Genomic DNA, 24,139 nt, shown 5'->3' on the forward strand with positions numbered 1-24,139 from the left:
GACAGGCACACTGAGGACTAGGAGCCTGCACAGGCTACTGAGGACTAGGAGCCTGCACACACCTGACCCTGGGGACACACACACTGAGGACTGGAAACCTGCACACACCTGCCCCTGGGGACACTCACACTGAGGACTAGGAGCCTGCACACACCTGCCCCTGGGGACACGCACACTGAGGACTAGGAACCTGCACACGGCTGCCCCTGGGGACACGCACACTGAGGCCTAGGAGCCTGCACACGCCTGCCCCTGGGGACACGCACACTGAGGCCTAGGAGCCTGCACACGCCTGCCCCTGGGGACACGCACACTGAGGACTAGGAAGCTGCACACGCCTGCCCCTGGGGACACGCACACTGAGGACTAGGAACCTGCACACACCTGACCCTGGGGACACGCACACTGAGGACTCGAAACCTGCACACACCTGCCCCTGGGGACACGCACACTGAGGACTAGGAACCTGCACACGCCTGCCCCTGGGGACACGCACACTGAGGCCTAGGAGCCTGCACACGCCTGCCCCTGGGGACACGCACACTGAGGCCTAGGAACCTGCACACGCCTGCCCCTGGGGACACGCACACTGAGGCCTAGGAACCTGCACACGCCTGCCCCTGGGGACACGCACACTGAGGACTAGGAGCCGGCACACGCCTGCCCCTGGGGACACGCACACTGAGGCCTAGGAGCCTGCACACGCCTGCCCCTGGGGACACGCACACTGAGGACTAGGAACCTGCACACGCCTGCCCCTGGGGACATGTACACTGAGGCCTAGGAACCTGCACACGCCTGCCCCTGGGGACACGCACACTGAGGACTAGGAGCCTGCACACGCCTGCCCCTGGGGACACGCACACTGAGGACTAGGAACCTGCACATGCCTGCCCCTGTGGCCACGCACACTGAGGCCTAGGAGCCTGCACACGCCTGCCCCTGTGGCCACGCACACTGAAGACTAGGAACCTGCACACGCCTGCCCCTGTGGCCACGCACACTGAGGCCTAGGAACCTGTATACACCTGCCCCTGGGGACACGCACACTGAGGACTGGAAACCTGCACACGCCTGACCCTGGTGATAGCAGGCGAGCCCCCTGCTGCAAGTACCCCCAGATCTGTGCTGCCTGGCGTGGGGCATCCCACAGCAGTGCCGCCGTGCAGGATAGCGGCCCCAGCCACGCGGATGCCCCACCCCCTCACCCGAGACCAGAGGGTCCACACACACCCTGACGACAGAAGCAGAGATGAACACGAGCAGAGCCAGAGGCTACCTGCAAAGCTGCCTCTATCTAGGAAGCAGCAGGGCCCCTGAGGTCCCAAAGGCTGGACACTGAGTCGGGGCGTGTGTCAGGGGGGCCCCTGAAGAATCGAAGGCTGGACATGGAGTCGGGGGTTAGTGTCAGCGGGGCCCCCGAGGAACTGAAGGCCGGGCGCGGGTTGGGGGTGTATATTTTAGCAGCAGGCTGGGTGGGCAGGGTTCCTGGAGAGGCAGGAGTGGACGGGGGCCAAGGCTGACGGGGAGCTGGACTCACACCTACATCCTCTGGAGGTTTGTGTTCGTGGTGTTAACCCCCTTCTGGGATCTTATATTCAAGTCAGTCTGGGAACAGAGGAACCTGAGACCCAGGGACCTGTCCAGACCCTCCGGCAGGAGTCAGGTCGACCTGCTTCTCTCTTTCCTGCACCGTCAAAGGCCCCATAAAGTTAAGTTCTGTCTGACCACGTGGAAGGACATGTGGCTGCAGCTGAATGCCGTCTGCTCCGACCTTCCAGAACAGCACAAGCATCCTGTTCTCATCGCTGGGAGGGGCACTCTTTTCTCTCACCTTACTGAACTTAAGTGGACTTACCTGGTGGCTTAGACGGTAAAGAACCTCCTGCAATGCAGAAGACCCAGGTTCGATCCCTGGGTTGGGCAGACCCCTTGGAGAACGGAATGGCAACCCACTCCAGTATTCTTGCGTGGAGAATCCCAGGGACACAGGAGCCTGTTGGGCTACAGTCCATGGGGTCGCAAGAGTCAGACACGACTGAGCGACTGACACACTTTATGGAGCTTCAAGAGTCAGATTTGCACGAGTGAGCGTAACTCACACCCACATCTCCCACCTTGCCGGCCACAGTTTCTTTGAAAGCAGACATCGTTTCTGTAATAATTCAGCCTGACTTTCAACTGCAGGAAGCACAATTCTATACGTTTCTCCTTAACACTCATGGGAACAAAGGAATTGTGTGAAATTAGTTGCATATGAAGATTAAGAGTTTTCTAAGGCAATGTCCACCAGCCCTCATAAATTTATATTTTTAAAAATAGTTTCCATTTAGTGAATTTAGCATATGCTAAGAAATTAATATACATTATAGTATTTAATCCTTATAACAGAGGGAAGCATTATATGCAAAAGGTTAAAATATCTTTTTATGAAATGGAAACAGAGAGGAAGATATCAGTCAAAATAGCAACTTATTACTTTCAAAATGAAATAACTTCTCTGAAAATATGACAAAATCTAGTTAGCTAAGTTTAAAAGAATTGTCTTTACCACTATTTTAAAGCCAAGGCTTTATCCTTACATTATAAGTAAAAGAGCATCAAAACACCAAAATTATACTTTGCCTTCTCAACTTAAACAGTTTTGGGAACCAAACTGAGGAAAAACCTTATACTGATCTCTAACATACCAACTTTCAACCAAGTTTTTAAGGCTGTATGATAAACTCCAGAAAGAAAGATTAAAACATGCAAAAAAGAAAATAGGATTTATAATGGATTTATAGTGGAAAAGATATATGAGTCTATTATCAAATTCACTGAAAAGTCCAGGACTCTACCAGGTCTAATAATCAATCTGGAATGCCACCTTGGCAGATCTTACTCTGAAATCAGCAGCGTGAGATCAGGGATCCCAAACGCAAACCGCATTCCGGCCGTAAAAGACACACACACACCCACAGCCCTCCCAGGAGCCGCGCCGGCAGGGGGCGTCATCACGCCGCACGGCCTGACGCCTCCGCTGGGTCCGGGCTGCTATGTCAGCAGTGCCATGACGTCACTGCGTTCTTCAGAGGGTGCCTCCATTCGTCTGCGGGAGCACACTGTTTAAAATATTTTTGCTGTTTTTTATGCAGTTAAGAGTCTGTTCCCCAAAAAAAGGTGCAAGAAAATAATCTTTGCTTCAATAACTCAGCAAGCTGAAAACATCATACAAACCAGAAAAGCTTCCTCTTGATTGGAAATGTCCTCCTCAATGAGCCCCCGAAGGGTAAACTGCGGGGAAGGTCCAGGTAGGACCCAGTCTGAGCCTCGAGGCTCCGGTCCAAGACCAGGTGTGCCCCGGGAGGAGCGGACGCTCGCCTCCCGGTGGAGGCGGCTCCTCCCCTCCTCAGCCCCCAGGCACTGCCCGCCAAGGCCAGGAGCCCGGACTCTGGCTGCGGCCATGTGGACGGGCTGTCCAGACGGACCTCCCAGGGCTCCGACGCAGGGCCTCAGGCCACTGCCCTCGCATCAGGGGTCTCCCACTGCCCCCAACACAGTCTGACTCTGGGTCCAGCACCCCCAGCTCTCACTCCCCCAGGACAACACCAAACAAAGTCCGTTTGAGAGAATTCAGCTCCACGGCCCTGGATCTGCGCTCTCCTCCCACTCAGCCACTTACAGAACCTCACCGACTATCTGACCACACACGCTGTCCACACACACTGTCACATGGAAACTTAAACCTGAATAACACCTTAAACTGTGGATAAGAGTCTTCTTTGAGCAATTTAGTAAGACTTCACTTAAAAAAGGAGAATATCCTTGAACCATAATGCATATTTCTGCAGGCATTATAAAGTAAACCCTTAACTTGGAAAGCAATTACAAATCTATTAAAAATCAAAGTTGTAGTCCTGAAAACAAAAGTTCTGTTCACAAGTCTCTTTGTTGTTCTTTAAAGCAACAAAGCATCTTTTGAACTAAACTGTGAGACAATGAATTCATCAGAATGGCCACCTCCTCAGTCCCTGACCTTCAATGCCCAGTTGTGTGTTATTTTGAACTCTTCCTCTGTCGAGACAGACCAGCTGCACCCGACAGAGACCCGTGAACCCACAAGGCTGCTTCACGTCCCTGCAGAATCTACCCAGCGCTGCCAACGCCCAAAACCACCGCCGAGTGGTAAATGAAAATGGGACCATTTTCATTTGAAAGTGGTAAAATAAAAAACTGGGACCACAGAATCATCAAAGACAAAGGTACAAACATCCACATTCTTCACAGCATCCAAATGCCTTCTAACATCCAACATCAAGGCTTACAATAGCTTCACGGCCAATAAAAAATTACTGCTGCTTTTGGCAGCAAACTGCTATAAGATTGCATCGTAAGTTTGTTAAACACTTAAACGCAAAGTTTACAAAGGCTGTGCACGGTCAGAAGGTCACTCACTTTATTTTGACAGATCTGGTGGACGGGCCGAGAATGGGCTCCCGTGATGACAGCCGCACTGCAGCCCACGTTGAGGTCGAAAACCTCCAAGGTCCGGTTCCGCCCAGCAGCAAGCACGATGTCTGGGGCTCGGTTAGGGAACTTCTCTCGGCAGAAGGTTGCACGGACAGGTGACCAGCTACAATCTCCTGAGGCTCCACAGGACAGTCCTGACCACAGCCCGCTCCCCACATGATCCCGGGTGTGTGGCCAGAGCTGCTGGGAGGATGGGGAGGCCAGGCATGTGGATTTCCATGCGGGAGGCCTAGGTCCCCTGAGAGTTAAGCAAGGTTTGAGATGTCAGGAAACACCCAAATCAAGAGGCGGAATGGCCGTCCTGCATGTAGGCACCGAGCTTGAAGAGGGTCTGAGCCAGAGATTAGATGGGGAGGCCGTGGAAGTGAACGGCGCCCCCTCCCACCAGGTCAGGCTGCCTGCATGGAGGACAAGCCTTGAACGAAGCACACGGCAAGGCCACTTCCTCCACATGGACCAGGAGGGACAGTGGCTAAGTTGGCAGCCCAGTGGTTAAGACGCCACACTTCCACTGCAGGGATCATGGGTTCAATCCCAGGTCAGAGAACTGAGCTCTCACCTGCCACGTGGTGTGGCCAAAACACAAAATGTATATGTGCTAGAAAAGTACAGAATAGAAAAAGTACTAGATCTAATGGTAAACCCAGTGCTAAAGCCAGAGTGCTCAGGGATCCTCACTCAAGGACAGAGAATATCAGAACAACACATTTCTGCTAAGTGTTTCTGTGTTTTTAGCAAAAGGTTCTAGCATAAAAAAATTACCTTTCTAATTAAAATATACTAGAACCTCTAATACCCTGTATCAGTCGTTCTGAAATTTAAAGAATAAAACTTTTCAAAAGAATCTTAGGCCTTTGAATAAAAGTTTATAAGATGTCTCCCTAAAGATCAGAGCTTTGTTTCTAAATAAAGTCAATGCTCTTTAATTTAAAATGATGATGTAACCACAAACACTCAAAACTTAACATTCTGGGATCGATGTGTTGTCAACAGCACTGCTGTAACTTTGCCATCTTCCACATGAGATGGGGTACACCGGTCAGTTCATCAAAGGATGCACGTGCTCAGTGTAGCCGTGTCCTGTCTAAATGCATTGAACTACTGTTACTCAAGACGCGAGCAGACCAGAAATCTCAGGTCCCGTCACTCTGCTCTACCTCACAGGCGCCCCACCTCCAGCTTCCCTTTCCCTCTGGGTCTCTTTTCATTATTGAGATGAAGCCATTACATGAAGGCCCCTGAGCTCCAGGAGGTCTGAGTGCTCAGCCCAAGCCTGGAGCCTGGACCCTCAGCACAAGCCTTTGCCAGAAGGATGATGGTCAGGATGTGAAAACATCAGACTCACAGCAGGAGAAAGGATACAGGAGTGGAAATCGTTCACTGCAGACAAGCTGGTGATCTCCGTGGCGTTGGTCGTGAGCAGCCTGCACACGGGCGTGCACCAGCTCTTCTGTCTGTACCTGCGAGAGGGTGGAGGACCATCTATCCCCTTGTTCCCCTTTTGCCACAACCCAAGATTCTACCTTCAAAAACTTGAAAATAAAAGTTTTCATGTCAATATTAACAATCATATTTCATTAATAAATATTAATAATAAGTAAATTTTATTAGGTAGCAGGTTGACTACCTAAGTTATTCTTTAGGTAATTCTAGCTTTTCCTTCAGTAAAACTTCATGAAAAATATTACTACATACATAGCCAAGTGGAATTCATCCCTATATATGAGAAAACAAACTTTTCTCTTAATTTTAAAATAATTGTGTATACTTAGCAAGACTCCACAGATCAAACCTGGGTCTCCTGCATTACAGGCAGATTCTTTACAATCTGAGCCACCAGGGAAGCCCTACATGCTTAAGACATTCAGTGAGCTACAAGTTATCTGTTGTTGCTGTTCAGCTGCCCAGTCATGTCTGACTCTTTGTGACCCCATGGACTGCAGCACCCCAGGCTTCCCTGTCCATCATCAACTCCTGAAGTTTGCCCAAGTTCATGTCCATTGCATCTGTGATGCCATCCAACCACCTCATCCTCTGATGCCCTCTTCTCCTTCTGCCCTCAATCTTTCCCAGTATCAGAGACTTTTCCAGTGAGTCGGCTCTTCACATCAGATAGCCAAAATACTGGAGCTTCAGCTTCAGCATCAGTCCTTCCAACAAATATTCAGGGTTGATTTCCCTTAAGACTGACTGGTTTGATCTCCTTGCAGTCCAAGGGACTTTCAGGAGTCTTCTCCAACATCACAGTTCCGTCAATTCTTTGGCACTGTGCCCTCTTTACGGTCCACTCTCACATCCATACATGATGACTGAAAAAACCATGACTTTGACTAGACAGACCTTTGTTGGCAAAGTGATGTACAGGTGGGCAATGGCCAAAGCCACTAGGGCTCAGTGTCCAAACCTCTCAGACACTTGAGGTGCAGATGAAACTGGTTGTCAGCCCATCCCGTCCACAGAGAGGTAACTGCTGGGCAGGGGTCTGATGCAGAGCCAGCCACAAAGTGGTACCCAGAGGGGTGACTTGGGGGGCAGGGACAGGCCTCATGTCCCGGGAGAACAGGCCATATGCAGACTCCGGACAAGCCAGGCCAAGCCTCAGGGGAAGTTTGGGAATGAAGCTTAATGATCAGCAGAGATTTCATAACCCCCCGTGTGTCCTGCTGAGAGACTGCCCAAAGCCACACAGCAGGACGGCTGAAGAGGTGATAGCAGCAACTTACTGTGGACAGGACAGCCCAGAAAGGGTCTCAGAGAGAAGAGTCACGTGAGCAGAGGGGGTGCAGACACCCCTGCAGTGGGGGAAGCCCGGGAGTGCCTCATGGAGAAGGTGCCTCTGTGCGAGTCCCCAGTGCTGGAGGCTGGCATGTGCCCATCAAGGTGAGTTTGTCAGCACCACGGGGACTCTGGGTCAGAGGTGAGGGAAGTGGGAGGGGGCCAAGACGAGAGGCAAACAGCTTGTCCATGAGACCAGCCCCACCCAACAACCAGGGTGCTCCTGGGGCCCTGAGGCATGCAGGCCTAAACAGGCCTCCCTTTCATCTTGCCATGGAAACACAGACGTGATGCCTGCAGCTACAGCAGCCACCTTGTTCTGCAGAGTGACAAGCAGTGGGACAGAGCCACCCAGAAGAGGGTGGTGGGCAGGACCTGGTGGAAACACCAACATCACAGTGTGAACACAGCGAGAAGCTGGTCAGCTACAGGAAGGGAGCTGGCTGACAGGCCCCCACTCTACAGGACGCAGGACAGGGGAGACGGCAGGCACCACCTTCAGAGCAGTGCGGGCCCACCACCACGCTGCTGGGCACCACACGCGCCCCCCTGAGGGTGGCCGGAGAAGGGAGTCCAGAAACGCCCACCTAGCCCTCCAGGCCCACCGCCAGACGTGTGCAGGGAAGCTCAGGGCGGTCCCACTGGAACAAGCGATGTGTCCATATGCGGGAACCAGGAAGAGCTGTGGCAACCTCCTGTTGCCTGGCACATCCCGAAAGGTAGGCAGCCTCCTGTCGCCGGGCACATCCCGACAGGTAGGCAGCCTCCTGTCGCCTGGCACATCCCGACAGGTAAACCCACAGGGAGCAGCCGCTTTCGTGAGCATGGTGGTGATCAAAGGTGTGTCACACGTGAGCCGCCCACCGAACCGCACAGACGCCTGGGCGGGCAGCAGCTAGAGACCAGGGGAGGGGCGCGAGCACATGGGTCTCGGGAGGCTACAGAGGGGCAGGGCTCAGAGGGGAGGCCTCTGGTTCTCTCTGCAGGTTTCATTTTCTTAAACGCTTTGAAAACAAAGACAGCCAAGCATTAATGTCTGCCAACGTCAGGTGTGCCCCGGCAGACCACACACACGTACATCTGTGGATGCGTATGAAACGTTCCACGCACGTGTGCTCAATCACTCAGTCGTATCAGACCCTCTGCTACCCCATGGACTGTAGCCCACCAGGCTCCTCTGTCCATGGAATTTTCCAGGCAAGGATACTGGAGTGGGTAGCTATGTCCTTCTCCAGGGAATCTTCCCAAACCATGGATGGAATTCCTATCTCCTGCCTTGGCAGGTTGATTCCTGACCACTGCAACCACCTCAATTTACTATAAACGGTAATAATCTCACATACAACACGTGTTAATCATGTTGCTGAACCAGGGCAGTGGCCCCCTTTCCTGAGTCCCGGGCACTGGTGAGTCCCCCGAGGCCCAGGCCTGGCCCCCAGGGAAGCTCTACACGCGGAGAAGGGACTTCCGATCACAGGAGGGTGTGACGACGCTTTGGACCAGTTATTTACACCCGACGCGCGGCTGAGACGCAGCGTCCCCGACCGCAGGGGGCGCTACCTTCGTAAGTGGTCCTTGCTGGTGTCGATGTGATGCTTGAGCAGCTGGACCTCGGGGCCCGAGGACGACAAGATAAACGCGTCGATGTAATAAAACTGCGCGGACTGGACAGGCGTAGGGAACGTGTCTTTGCCCTGCAGTGGAATCAGTCATCGCCACTAATAAATAAGTGTCAGTAAAACCTCTACTGCTATAAACATGGAACCTCTCATCCTAACACAACGTCCACTTATTCTAAAGGTACCGAATGCCTCTTGGTAGGACCAACGTACAACCTTCGGTCCTTCTTCCTGATTCCGTAAACGATACTACGTAATTAAATTTTACTGTGGTGAGCGTTTGGAATTCCGGCCATTTAAAAACTCTGAAATGAAAGGACATTGAAGCATGCCAGCACACACCTTGAAGCCACAGTTCTTCATCTGCTTTAAACCTAGTTCTGAGCGTCTGCTCTTCCTATGACACAGCCCAGCCCGTGCAGGGCGCAGAAGTCGACAAGACTCTCGGCCCCAGGGCCAACCCCCGCTCTCCCCTCGGCCTCACCCGCTGTCCTGGGAGTGACCAGCCTTCCTCGAACAGCGCCCCAGGACTCAGTCTCCTTTTACAAGACTCACAGGAGGGGTGCTAACCGCGTCCTTGAATCCACTTCCTGCCAGGGAGGAGCCTGGTAACTGAGCCGTGTCACCTGTCCCCCTACCCGTCGTCCTGATTCCCTTCCCTCTGTTCCAAACGGTCTCCCATGAGATCACCAAAATAAGGCATTTTTCTCCCCAAAACACACTTCCCCCACATAGTGTCCTGTGGGCATTATTATCGCCTCTACTATAGAATCACATTTATTTTTACATTTAAATTATTCCCATATTTTACTATTGTTCTGCCATTTTCAGACCATACAAATGTCAGGCTTTTTTAACTGTACGCGCATATGTGTGCGCGTCTGTCTGTGTGTGCTGCGCGTGTCACGTGTCCGTGTGAACACACTGTGCTGCCCTCCTGCCCCCGCCCCCTGGGTGGGGCCGGACACTGCGCAGGAGAAGCTGGGCGGGGCCGCCACCGCCCGCCGTCTGCGCCCCGGGCCCGGTCACCAGACGCAGCGCCGGCTTCCGGCTGCGCACCGACCACACCCGCAGCGTCCCGTCCTGGGAGGCGGACAGCACCCAGCGGCCGTCGTGGCTCCAGCACACGCTGCTCACCGCCCCGTCGTGACCTGAGGGCAGAGCAGGAAGAACGGCCTTGAGCCCCCTAGAGCAGCAGAGACGCCACGTCCAGAAGGGAGTGACGCGGAGGTGTCTCCCAGCCAAGCGCCCCAGCGAGCCGACGCCCAAGGCAGTGGACCTGTTTGCGAAGAAGGTGTTAGACGATGACACTGGCCGACGGTTACAGTGTCTGAGCAATTAGACTGCAGATAACGGACCGCTTATCACTTAGCCCGTCCCGTCCTTTCCCGGGGAATAAGCGGGTGCTCAGAAAGGGAGAGGAAACACTGCCAAGATCAGGAGGTACCAGGGGCAACACCACAGCCGCTCATGGGGGGGTCCCCGGCCCCTGCCGGCCCAGCACCCGCTGCCCGGCTGGTCCGCTCGGTCCCGATGAAGCGTCAGGATCCGCGGCGGATTCTGTCTTGGCCCCTCCGACTCCCCCCACCCACCGGCCAAGCCCTGCCCTCTCCACTTGGCTTCAGCCACCCCCGGCTCTGAACCCACACACGACCTGGTTTTTGGACCCGCTTTGCCCTCACGACTCCTGAGAAAGGCCATCGCGGCCGTGAAGCAACCTTAGAATCACTCAGGACCGCCCCTACAGCCACTCAGAAGTGGAGGAGTCCGTGCAGGGAAGGGTTCTCGGAGGCGGATACTTGGGAGCTTGGGAAGAGAAAACCGCGGTCCTGCGAGAGGAGATTCAGAACCCAGAGGAGATTCAGAACCAAGAGGGCCGGGCCGGGCTGTCCACGGGCCATGGTGTGCGCACGCGGGCGAGAAAACCAGCGACGCCTCCCGCTGAGCAAGGCTGCACCTCTGAGCCCTGCGCTGCCCCGGGGCGGGCTCCACACTCCACCCCTGCACCCGCGATCCAGCCCACGGGACTTCCCGTGTCGGATGCTCTGTGACAAACTGCAGAGAAAGAAGAGCCGACAAGGGGACACTCTTGTCTTGGCAAGCTCACCCCGGACGTCCGCGCGCACCCAGGGCTTAGCATGTGAACCACACTCGGGAACCTGAGATTGGACAGAGAGGTGTAGCATCACTGCATCACCCTGGTCAGAGAGCCCACAGGAAGTAGGGACACCATCTACTTGGACAAGTGTAAACACAACCCGGAGAAAACGGAGAGCCAGGACCAACCGAGCGGAGAAACACCAGAAAGGGCTTTGCTGCCCTCTGCTGCAGGCTCCCGGGAGCTCCTGCGGAGCCAGAGCCAGGCCCACGTGGATGGGCGGGAGCTGGACACACCGAGCTCCAGATGCATCAGCTCATGCCGAGCAGCTCCCCTTCCTCCGGCCTCAAACAAGGCTGCGTGGGCCACCACCTCCCCAGGTGGCCAAAGGCCTCAAGGCCAGGTAAGGCGGATTCAGAGAGGCTCCCTTGTCTCGCCCACGGCTGAGCAGACCCCTGCTTCCGGTCCCCCCACACCCCCACCGGTAACGAGCACCGCCCCTCTTCGGTAGCAGATAGGTCAGGAGGCTGCCCCCTCCCGCCCTGACCCCAGCCTCCCCACAGGACACACAACCCCGACCCCAGCCTCCCCCCAGGACACACAACCCTGACCCCAGCCCCGCCCCAGGACCACAGGAGCAGTGGTGGAGGTCGGGAACCAGGCTGCAGGTGCCCACCAACAGGAAGGACCCTGGAAGGGGCCCAGTGGGCAGCTGCAGAACTTAGAGACAGCAGCAGGAGTTCCAGGCTCAGTGTCATCCCGTCATAGGACTTCGTGTGTCCACAACTCCGCCGTACTTCATGAAATCTTAATCACTTTGACCTTCCGAAGTGACTGACCCCAGGGTTTAGCTGTTACACTCCTTGCCCTCTGCCTGACATGAGGGGGTGGTCCTCCCAGGCCGCACTCACACCTGTCCAGCCGCACCCAGCAGCCCACACTGAGCCAGGTGCGCCCTCACGGGAGCGTCGGCACCGGGCCCCTGGCGTCCCCGGACTAGACAGCCACAATGGACGGGAAACACTCTCAGTCTAAAGCGCAAACACAGACCCTGCCAGCGAGTGACACCCCCTGGGATCCGTGGTCGTCACACTGGGATGCATCACCGGCTTGTGCTCTCAGAAGCAGAGACCTCCCAGACGGGTTTTACCCGAGCACCGCGGGGCCCCTTCCACAAACGCGCCTCCAGGTCTGGCCCCACAAGTGACGCTCCCCCTGCTCAGCTCAGCAGGGTTTGGCGGAATCTGGTCATTCTGTTCCCCAGGTCAGCCACAGAGCTAGTCTGTTCTTGTTTGAAGGGAACAAGCATGGCGCTTGCAGATTAACAACAGGACCATAAGGAGGCTGCCTCTGTGCCCCGGACGATTAAAAAGGCCACCCTGAAGCCACACCCACAGGGCACACAGGAAGCATGAGCTCATCCGATGGAACAGCAGGTAAGGCACGCACGTCAGAAACCCTCCACCGGCCACCACCCTCACTGAGCAAGCTCACCCTATAGCCACCCCGACAGATAATGCCCCTGACACATGGGGCCCTGTAGTTACAGGGGCTCAGGCTGGTTTTCAGGAATGTGGAATCAGCTGTGTGTAGCCAGCCAAGCCTGTTGGGACCACTGACCCTAAAACGAGGCCTGTGCAGGTGCCTGACAGACGACCTCCTGACATCAGGGGGTCCAGAATGCCACCCTCGCCTCATGGCTTTTGAACGTACACCCCACGAAGCAGCATGCAGCCCTGAGTTGTCTGTGCAGCACACAACTACCTCACCTTGTCCCTACCGCCCATCCTGTCCCCCGCACCGAAGACCTCCCTGCTCCTCTGTCCCGCAAGTGCCCGGCCCCGCCTCGGGGAGCAGGTCTGAGCTGTGCCCTCCCAGCTCCTCGCTTGGCCGCCTTGTGTAAACCTTCCTCTGCTGCACACCTTGGCATCTCAGTGCTTGCCTCAGTGTCTGGCAGAAAGACCTGACCTGCTAACAAGGGAAAAACACTCACAAATCCACATGAACTAAAACTCTCCATCTTACCTGACAAAACAGCAGGCTTCCCAGTAAGATCAGCATTGCAGACCAGGGACAAGTGGTTGGCTAAGCCACAGGCCAGCTGCTGTCCATCTCCTGCTTGAAAAAGCAAGAGAAACTCCTTATAAAGCATAACTCAGAGGCACCACACTTGCAACAGGTGAAATTATAGAATTTTTCAGTTAACCTGACGCTCGTTTTCTTAGGAAATGAGGAAACCTGAAACAGGAACAGCGTTTCCTCAGCTCCCAGTCGCTGGGCGTGCACTCCCACCGGGGGCTCATGTCACGCCCAACTTCTTCTTCGGACAGGAACCGAGGGCTGGGGTTCAGGGGCCTGCCCAGGACATGGGGCTGATCAGAGGCAGCACCAGGACCTGAACCTGGACCTGCTGGGAAGCCCCAAACAGCCGGCCCCCCAGCCTCCCACGCTTCCTCCTAGGGGCATATCTGCCTCAGCCGTTCCATCTAAACACTGCCCTACAGTAAGGCATAATAAATTATACATTTCCCCCATAATATTCTGCCGGGGACCAGCCCCGGCTGATCCAGGGTATTCGAAGGAGAGATGGCGTAGGCGAGGATCAGGATACAATAGCTTCAATTAGATATTAATTAAAGATATAAAGAGTAATAGAATAAGGATAGCTCAGTAGGAAAATTCAGTGGAGAAAAGAGGCTGAGTAGCTTGGTTTACGCGGGAGACCAATAAAACTTCAAGACAAGAAGTTTGCACCACTTACGTAGGCCGCAGGCGTCCTTCCGTTCTCCCGAAGGAGAGGAGACACTGAGGCCTCCCCGGTCGGATCTTAGAAGCCCAGGCATAATTAGTAAGCATGGTGGGTTCCGCGCTCCAGATGGAGACTCAGCCAGAGTGAGAGAGAGAGCGACATGGGGAGACCAGTATTTTGAGAAACTGATCCCAATTCTTTATTTTCCAGAGTCTGTTTTTATACACTAAGATGTTATACAAAAGTCACGTGGGGACAGCAGTCCTGACTTTTATTAAAGTCAGGTGCTTCACACAAATGTATACAGAGGTCTTAGGGGTGTTACATCATCTTCTGGCCAGGGGGGGCCTGCTGACAATTTACGACCCTCTCCTTGTGACAGCGGTCAGTCAATCAGGACACTTATTTCTCCAGGGCTGATTATTCTCAAAACAGACGCCACCCAAATAAAGTTACATTCCTACAGGGTGAGGGTGTAGTGGGTTTTAGTTAAGGAAAGAATTTACTTAGCCTAAGGTCTAACGTGATTAATATCAAAGGTTAATTCTATATATTCATTAATGTGTGTAAGGGCAGGGGATATGGAGACTTAGCAACAAACATTGGCTCAACAAATGAAAAACCCTTCACCAACACAATTTCTAATTAGCCCACTATACTTATACTTTTCTAACTTCTCTAAAGAACCTGTTTTCAGAGGGTTTAAAGCATCTCGTGCCTCTCACGGTTGGGAGGCTGTGAGCAATCACATGTGGCCGGAGCCTGTCAGGCAGGCTAGAGAACCTTCAGAGGAGTTTGTAGGTTAAAACACTCTTGTCACACCCAAGAGTTATTATTAACTGGAGCTCTAGGTTAACTCCTTCTCCAAAAGAGGTGGTGGGGGACAGCCCCCCATAAAGTCAGAGGTGTAGGTAAGAGCACAAAGTAGTAAAGTAGGCAGGCTCTGGTTATGGGGGTAGACGCTCGAGGATTTCCAGGGGGACTCCTGAGGCTTGATCCCGCCTTTGCGTATGTCGAGCCTCCTTCCTCATGACCTTTGCCATGGGCGGAGTACCTCACTCTGGCCCCCAACAATATTCAAACTTGAGGATCCTACTTTTATGGTCACATGCTTGGTAAGCATATCAAATATCACTAAATATTTACTGATAATACTACATATCCAATTTCCCAAAATTATTCAAAAAATTCTTTGGCAGGCTGGAATTCTATGAAAAAAAAAAAAGGAAGTAAGTAACCTTTCAGATTTGGGCAGACGGCTGCTTTGGGCAGACGGCTGGTCAAACGCTCAAGGAGGTGGGGGTGGAGGATGGTGCACAGAGAGACCCTGGACTTGGGCAAAGGCATATTCTCATCTGTAAGCAAATCTAGAAACCAGAAATGATGTTTAACTCTGAAAAGAGCTTAAATAGTGGAGCTACCTGGATGAGTTCAGCTGCCTCCTGACTTCTTTGAGTTCCCAGAAAGGAAGTAAAGGTGTTTGGATGCCCTTGAGAGGGAGTGGTTGCCAGGAGCCGAGTGTGCCTGGGGGGAGGCTCCACCCACTGAAGACCAGGTCTTCAGCTGAAGAGCAGCTCCACCCACTGAAGAAGGAGACCAGGTCTCCAGGGGGCAGGAGGCTCTTCTGTAGCCTCTCTTTTGATGAACCAGCCTCTGTATGCAGCCCTCCTGCCAGGCTCCCTTGGGGCTCATGGAGGAGACGGCCACGTACTCAGAGCACAGACCTGGAACAGCTTATAACCAAACCAGAGCTCCTGCTGCCAGAAGCTGCAGGGCATGCGTGGACGCCCTGGGCTAATCCTAGTGACAGTCCAGGGGAAGCAAGCTTTGATTTTAATCTAGACTCAAACAATGTCATGTGATTTCAAATAACCAAGATTTTAAAAATCTGTTTTAAATGGAACAATGGGCAAAACAGAAGCTTGCAGTGAAGCACAACTCTGGCTGGAGCAGCATACCTGAATACTGCATACAGAGCAGGGCCGCCTGGCCGCAGGCCACGGCCAGCTGCCTGCTCAGCTTGCTGGGCGCAGGACTCTCCACAGGGCACTCCTTACTTCAGGGAAGATCAGAGGAAATAACTGAGACAGTCCAACATTAGAAATAAAAATATACTAGAAATAAGGTGAGTGTTTCCCTATTTACATGTATAATTTTATTCCATAACATTTATATATATATATAATGTGTGTATGTGTGTGTGTGTATATATATATACATATATAAACTCTTACATTCAGAACCATGAAATAATATGTATATGCTGCCTACAGGAGACTTATTTCAGAGCTAAAGACATACACAGACTGAAAATGAGGGGATAGAAAAACATATTTCATGAAAATGGAAACAAGACAGTAGCAATACTCAAATCAGACAAAACAGACTTTAAAATAAAGGTTATTAAAGAATAAACAATGGCAGCATATAATGATAAAGGGATCAATACAAGAAGATATTATACTCACTAACATATATAAACTCTATAAAATAGCACCTAAATATATAAAGCAAATATTAACAGACATAAAGGGAGAAATTGACAAGAACACAATAATAGTAGGGGACTCTACCACCCCACTGACACCAAAGGACAAAGCATCCGGACAGAAAATCAATAAGGAAACATGTTTTAAATGACACAATAGACCAACTGGACTTAACAGATACCTATAGGACATTCCCCATCCAAAAAGAGCAGAATGCACATCCTTTTCAAATACACATGGAACATTCTCCAGGATAGATCATATGCTGGGCTACAAAGCAAGTCTCAACAAGAGACAGAGGACTGAAATTACATCAAGCATTTTTTCTAAACAAAATATTATGAAACTGGAAATCAATTACAGGAAGAAAAATGTGCAAAGCACAAACACACGGAGATTAAACAACAAGTGACTATAAAACAAACGGGCCAATGAATAAAGCAAAAAAAAAAAAAAAAATCAGAAAATACCTCAAGGCAAATCAGAATGGAAACACAACTTTCCAAAAACTTATGGGATGCAGCAAAATAAGTTTTAAAAGGGGAAGTTTTATAGTGCCACAGACCTTCCTCAAGAAACAAGAAAAATCTCACAAAAACAATCTAATCTTCCATCTAAAGGAACCAGAAACAGAAGAATAAACAAAGCCCCAAGTCAGCAAAAGAAAGGAGCCAATGAAGATCAGAGAGGAGACAATGTAGAGACCAAAAAGCAATAGAAAAGATCAGCAAATCAAGAACTGTTTTTTGAAAAAGACAAAACTGACAAATCTTTAGCCAGGCTATCAAGAAGAGAAGAGAGAGGCCCAAGTAAATTAAATACGAAGTGAAAGGGGAGAACTAGAAACCAACACCACAGAGTAGAAAGTGTCATTAGAGAACGCTGAGAACAGTCACATGCCAATAAACTCGACCACCTGGAAGAGATGGATGAATTTCTGGAATCACGCAACCTTCCAAAACTAAATCAGGAAGAAATACACAATCTGACTAGATGGATCACTAATAGTGAAATTTTATTAGTGATTTAAAAACTCCTAGGAAACAAAACTCCAGAACTGAACAACTTCATGGGGGATTTCTACCAAACACATAAAGAAGAGCTAATTCCTATCCTTCTCAAACTATTACAAAAACTTGACGAGATGAAACACTCCCATATTTACCTATAACACCACCTTTACCCTGATACCCAAACCAGACAAAGATGCCACAAAAAAATTATAGGCCAATATCATTGATGAATATAGATGCAAAAATCCTCAACAAAATATTACAAATTTGAGTTTAACAATGTATATAAAGGATCATACATGATAAAGTGGGATTCATTCCAGAGATGCAAAGATAGTTCAATACTCACAAATCAATGTGATACACCACATTTAAAACAGAGATGATAAAAACAACACAGTCATCGCAATAGATGCATAAAAAGCATTTGACAAAATCCAACACCCTTTATGATAAAGAAAAAAAATTTTTTTTAACTCCCTGGAAAAACAACCACAGGAAATCCAAGCTCAGCAGAGCCCAGGGCTGCATTCCATACTTGACCATGGATGTTTGAGAGGGTCTGACAGGGCATGAGGGCATCTGGTGGAGAGGCCTACTCAGTAGCAATGACCTGCTGACATGGGAACAGCAGATGGGCAGGAAGAGGAACAAAAAACACGATTAAATGTGGGCAAGTCAGGCCCAGCAGCGTCTTGTGAGCCATTGACGGCAGGCACAGCTGTGATGCTCACGGGAATAAGTAGCAGCTCAAGTGCCACAGCCCACTGTCTCTGTATAGATGGCATCACCTCTAACAGCAGAACTGGGTCCAGAGAAACGGACCCAGGGAACCTGCAGAACTCGTCCAGCATCATGGGACACGGGGACAGGTGTGGACGCAGAGCCGGGCAGCCAGCCCTAGGCTGAGGGCCGCTGAGGAAAGGAAGCCTTTCCGAGCCAACGAGCCCATCGCACGCCTCCCAGAATGGCACCAAGCACCATGCCTACTCAGACTTCCTGCCCAATGACAACCTAAGATGTTTAGAATAACTGTTAGCTATGATGCTCTCCAAAATGAAACTTAAAACAAAAATTAAATGTTTCTAAATAGTTAAGGTGGTAAAAACAGCAGCAGGTCTGAAAAATGATTAATATGAATTAAATTTAACTAAAAGAACAGATAGATACAAAAATAATATGTATATATATGTGTGTGTGTGTGTGTGTGTGTACATATACATATTTACACACAGGTACTTAAAAGGTCTTATATATGTTTGAAAAAAATCAATTAAACTATCTAAAGAGTTCCTCCAAATTATCTCAGATTTACTTGGGATGCACAAACTAGGTTACATACCACCTGTAATTGTTCTTGCATTTCGAAGCTCTTTTACCATCATTTTTAAAATCAGTCTTTGGTGAAAACATAGTTGCACTGGGGAGAGAAGAACTCTATGTCATTCAAAGATTAAAAGTTCTAAGCTTAAGAGACCTACTTTGCAGTGAAAAAATAAACATAGTAAATAAATAAACATATATAAACATAAATAAACTAACTTGGGCTTCCCATGTCCCAAGTTAGTAATAAACTGAACATTTAATCACTTTAATTTTGACAGCTATTCCTCTAATTCTATATCCATATCAGCTATTTCACTAATGGGGACATAAGTGTATTTGTGTATTAAAATTCTGGAGAACACTGTGCTATTTTCCTACAAATTTTGGGTTCTTAGGCAAAAAACTAAGATAATCACTTTGCAGCCAGGCATGCAGGGCAACTCCACATTTCAGCTTCAGGTCTGGAGCCCTGGGAGAGAGACAGGGGGGTGGGGAGCTACATTTGCTGCAGACTCTGCAAGTGCACTGGGAAATGACCTGGAGCAGGCCTGGATGAGGCAGGTGAGGACATGGACATCTGCCTGTGAGGACCGGGCTGGGGTGGGGCTCATCCCACCCAGAGCACAGGGTCTGGAGAGGCTGTGTGAGGGCAGTGGGAGCTGGGTGAGGTCCAGGAGGAGGCAGCACCCAGGCAGGGAGGCAGGCAGTCCCTCAGCCTCACCACCTCCCCGCCTGTCCTCACTGCCTCGGGGACGTCACAGTGAAACACATCCTCACCCACTGACCCCACCTAGAATCCCCTGTACTTTTTCTAGGAAGTTCAAACCCTGGGGCTAGTACTTAGGACTGACCACCGCCTGGTTCCTCCTCCCCCTGGACTCCCTCACAGGCCCCACATGCAAGACCCAATCAAGTAAAGTGAACCCAAGGAGTCCACACTTAGCAGATGGCATCACCACTGAGCCAGCACACAGGCTCGGGGCCTGGACTAGTGTGCGGTTGTACTGAGGCATGAATCCAGGATCTATCTATCCACCAGCCACCCATCCAACACCCATCCATCCCTCCACCCAGCCACCCAGCCACCCATCTACCTACTGATTCATACACCCACTGATCCATCCATCCACCCACCCAGCCATCTGTCCATCTGCCCACCCACTCACCCATCCACCCACCCACCCATCCACCCACACATCCATCCACACACCTACCCATCCAGCCAGCCACCCATCCATATCCACCCGCCCATCCATCCACCCATCCACCCACTCACCCATCCACCCACACACCCATCCATCCACCCACTCACCCACCCATCCGGCCAGCCACCCATCCATATCCACCTATCCACATCCATCCACCCACTTACCCATCCATCCACCCACTCACCCATCCACCCACCCATCCATCCACCCATCCACCACCCACCCTCCAACACCCATCCATCCCTCCACCCATCCACCCAGCCACCCATCCACCCATCCATCCCTCCACCCATCCACCCAGTCACCCAGCCACCCATCTACCCATCGATCCATACACCCACTGATCCATCCATCCATCCACCCAACCATTTGTCCATCTGCCCACCCAGCCATCCATCTACTCATCCATCCATCCATCCACCCACCTATCCACACATCCAACCATCCACCCACCCATCCACCCACCCACCCATCCATCCACCCACCCATCCATCCATCCACCCACTCACCCATCCATCCACCCACCCACCCATCCACCCATTCATCCACTCACCCACCCATCCACCCATCTATCCACCTACCCACCCACCCATCCATCCATCCACCCACCCATCCACCCACCCACCCACTCATCCACCCACCCACCCATCCACCCATCCATCCACCCACCCACCCACCCATCCACTCACCCATCCACCCACCCACCCATCCACCCACCCACCCATCCACCCACCCACCCATCCACCCATCCATCCACCCACCCACCCACCCATCCACCCATCTATCCACCCACCCACCCATCCACCCATCCATCCACCCACCCATCCACCCACCCACCCATGCACCTATCCATCCACCCACCCACCCATCCATCCACCCATCCACCCACCCACCCATCCATCCATCCATCTATCCATCCACCCAGCCATCCACCCACCAATCCACCCACCCACACACCCACCCATCCAGCCAGCCACCCATCCATCTCCTGCATTGCAGGTGGATTCTTTACCGACTGAGCTATCAGGGAAGCCCCAAAGTACATAGTAAGCACTCAATAAACGCTACTGCCGCGTCTGTTCTGCGATGGTGTCATGCTGGGGTCCACACACCAACATCCATCCACACCAGCACCTGCGCCCGGAGGCCATGGTCTGTCTCTGGGTGGTCCACTCACCATGGGGCAGCCGTGTAGCCCGACGACCGTATTTTGCTATGGAAAACCAGCGGGTGGTCCTTCACAATGCTCCGAGCAGCTGCGGGAAACATGGTTACAGAAGAAGCAAGTCACTAACACAGCTGCTTCATAGTGGATAGGACAAAGCTCTGCAGAGACAGCCACGTTCTCACAAGAGGAGTCAGTGCACACCCTACAGACTGGAGAGGCTTCATCCCTGACGACAAACCAACCCCACCAGCAGAAAAGGAAACTGAGGGCGCTAAAAGCGCCAGAAAACAACAAAAGCGTGATTTTCCTGCTTAAATGACCTGAATCGCAGTGTTTAATACTGTGTGTTTCAGATGCTCGAGGGCTAACACATCAGCCCTTCCCGCAGCGCCGGTCCCTCCGGCCACGTCTGCAAGAGGCTGTCCGCTCTGGGGTGAGACAGGCCACGCAGAACGCGGCCGGTGGGATTCTGTCCACAGGCCCCTGAAACCCGAAGCGTGGAGCAAGCGCCTCTGTGCCGGTGCCAGGCACAGCTCTTCTACGACAGGAATGCAAGTCTCTTAAGCCAACCAAGTGTCTCTCTTATGCCTGAGTTTATCACGACACAACAGTAAGAAAGACCAGCCAGCAGAGCATTTTAATGGCGAGGAAACACGGTACCCTGTTCTTAACACCCTGTAAGCATCCACGGCCCAGCTGGCTGGTTAGCGCTCTGACACCTCGGGAACTTACCACCGACACGGACATGTCCCATGGGTGCTTCCAGACAGAATAAAGTCCTGCCAGAATTACTTATTTTTATGTATATTTGATACTTGCTATTCAGTATGAATATTCTGTACAATACTATGAAACAGCTTTAGAAAATGGATAATTACATAATATTGAATACTCCAAAAAACAGTTCTCTTTTTTAAAAGCAAAGAAACTCAGCTCTGCTTTTGGAACTATTTCAAATGTGATAAACTGAGACATATTCCCATCAAAAGCTCAGGGAACCCCACTGGGCACAGAGGCCCCGAGGAGGGAGCGGGGCCCCCAGAGGCCCTTGGGAGGGACTGGAAATCCCAGAGGAACCAGGAAACCTTGCTATTTCTATTATGCTTTTGTAAGAGGAGGGATGCAAATTTTGAGATTACAGAATCACTATAAATCAGTCATCTTCTGTAATATTCCATATGAATATTTTCTAAACAACACATAAAGCTATCATAAAAAGTCAAAGCTTTAAAATTTCACCAGCCCCTGGATACAGAGAAATTAGAATCTCTGGAATAAACCTCACTGTTTATATGGTTGCTCTCACTAAAGTTTTGTTTTCCAATCTACGTGTCACTTAGCTGTGAAGCATAGTACAGCATGTACGGTCGTCTGGGACAAAACGATACGTCCTAGTAGGGCATTCCCCGTCGGTCCAGTGGTGACTTCAAACCCTGGTCGGGGAAGTAAGATCCTGCAAGATTCTTGCCATGCAACCAAAACAATAGAAAAACTTGGACAAATTATCATTCAAAACGATGCACGCACCCATATGTTCACAGCAGCACTGCTCACACAGACAGGACACGGAGACAACCCAACCGCCCCTGGACAGATGAACGGATAAAGAAAACACGGTGCGTTCACACAGCAGGATGCCACTCGGCCGTGAAAACAGTGACATAATGCCATCTGCAGCAACATAGACGGACCTGGAGATGACACTAAATGAAGTGAGTCAGAGACGGTGTCATGTGGCATCACTCACGTTTGTCATCTAAAATACGACGCAAACGAACCTATTCTCAAAACAGAAACATACTCACTGACATAGAGACCAGAACGGTGGTTACCAGGAGGGCCGAGGCGGGGAGGCACAGACTGAGAATTTGGGGATATTACATTTAGGGGGCATCCCTGATGCTTCAAACAGTAAAGAGTTCGGTACAGTTAAGTCACTCAGTAGTGTCCGACTCTTTGCAGCCCCATGAACAGCAGCACACCAGGCCTCTCTGTCCATCACCAACTCCCGGAGTCCACTCAAACCCATGTCCATCGAGTTGGTGATGCCATGCAACCATCTCATCCTCTGTCAACCCCTTCTCCTCCTGCCCTCAATCTTTCCCAGCATCAGAGTCTTTTCAAATGAGTCAGCTCTTCGCATCAGGTGGCCAAAGTATTGGAGTTTCAGCTTCAACATCAGTCCTTCCAATGAACACCTAGGACTCATCTCCTTTAGGATGGACTGGTTGGATGTCCTTGCAGTCCAAGGGATTCTCAAGAGTCTTCTCCAACACCACAGTTCAAAAGCATCAAATCTTCGGTGCTCAGCCTTCTTCACAGTCCAACTCTCACATCCATACATGACCACAGGAAAAACCATAGCCTTGACTAGACAGACCTTAGTAAGCGTCTTTTAATTTCATGGCTGCAATCACCATCTGCAGTGATTTGGGATCCCAGAAAAACAAAGTCAGCCGCTGTTTCCACTGTTTCCCCATCTATTTCCCATGAAGTGGTGGGACTAGATGCCATGATCTTCATTTTCTGAATGTTGAGTTTTAAGCCAACTTTTTCACTCTCCTCTTTCACTTTCATCAAGAGGCTCTTTAGTTCTTCTTCACTTTCTGCCATAAGGATGGTGTCATCTGCATATCTGAAGTTATTGATATTTCTCCTGGCAATCTTGATTCCAGCCTGTGCTTCCTCCAGCCCAGCATTTCTCATGATGTACTCTGCATAGAAGTTAAATAAGCAGGGTGACAATATACAGCCTTGACGAACTCCTTTTCCTATTTGGAACCAGTCTGTTGTTCCATGTCCAGTTCTAACTGTTGCTTCCTGACCTGCATACAGGTTTCTCAAAAGGCAGGTCAGGTGCTCTGGTATTCCCATCTCTTTCAGAATTTTCCACAGTTTATTGTGATCCACACAGTCAAAGGCTTTGGCATAATCAATAAAGCAGAAATAGATGATTTTCTGGAACTCTCTTGCTTTTTTGATGATCCATCAGATGTTGGCAATTTGATCTCTGGTTCCTCTGTCTTTTCTTAAAACCAGCTTGAACATCAGGAAGTTCACGGTTCACATATTGCTGAAGCCTGGCTTGGAGAATTTTGAGCATTACTTTACTAGCGTGTGAGATGAGTGCAACTGTGCGGTAGTTTGAGCATTCTTTGGCATTGCCTTTCTTTGGGATTGGA

General features: G+C 51.0%; 1 protein-coding gene across 50 annotated transcripts in view; it reads right to left on the minus strand.

Annotated features, from left to right (window-relative positions):
- WDR27 (WD repeat domain 27) overlaps positions 1-24,139 on the minus strand; it is a 149,907-nt gene that overhangs the window by 98,819 nt on the left and 26,949 nt on the right. For 8 of the 50 annotated variants that reach the window (XM_086318762.1, XM_086318757.1, XM_086318768.1 and 5 more), the window contains 8 exons: positions 20,967-21,045; positions 18,598-18,675; positions 15,712-15,809; positions 13,030-13,119; positions 9,936-10,057; positions 8,848-8,981; positions 5,875-5,972; positions 4,438-4,559 (listed from right to left, as the gene is read on the minus strand). In XM_086318762.1, coding sequence (XP_086174888.1) covers positions 4,438-4,559; positions 5,875-5,972; positions 8,848-8,981; positions 9,936-10,057; positions 13,030-13,119; positions 15,712-15,809; positions 18,598-18,675; positions 20,967-21,045 — 821 coding nt within the window. Of the gene's footprint in view, positions 1-4,437; positions 4,751-5,874; positions 5,973-8,847; positions 8,982-9,657; positions 10,058-13,029; positions 13,123-15,711; positions 15,810-18,597; positions 18,676-20,966; positions 21,046-24,139 lie in introns of those variants that run through there. The other 42 variants (XR_015133472.1, XR_015133469.1, XR_015133475.1 and 39 more) reach the window with 16 other exon arrangements.

Source organism: Bos grunniens, chromosome 9 (genome assembly GCF_055505025.1).
Source record: "Bos grunniens cultivar Pamir isolate PY7600 chromosome 9, Bosgru_T2T1.0, whole genome shotgun sequence".
Classification (NCBI taxonomy): domain Eukaryota; kingdom Metazoa; phylum Chordata; class Mammalia; order Artiodactyla; family Bovidae; genus Bos; species Bos grunniens.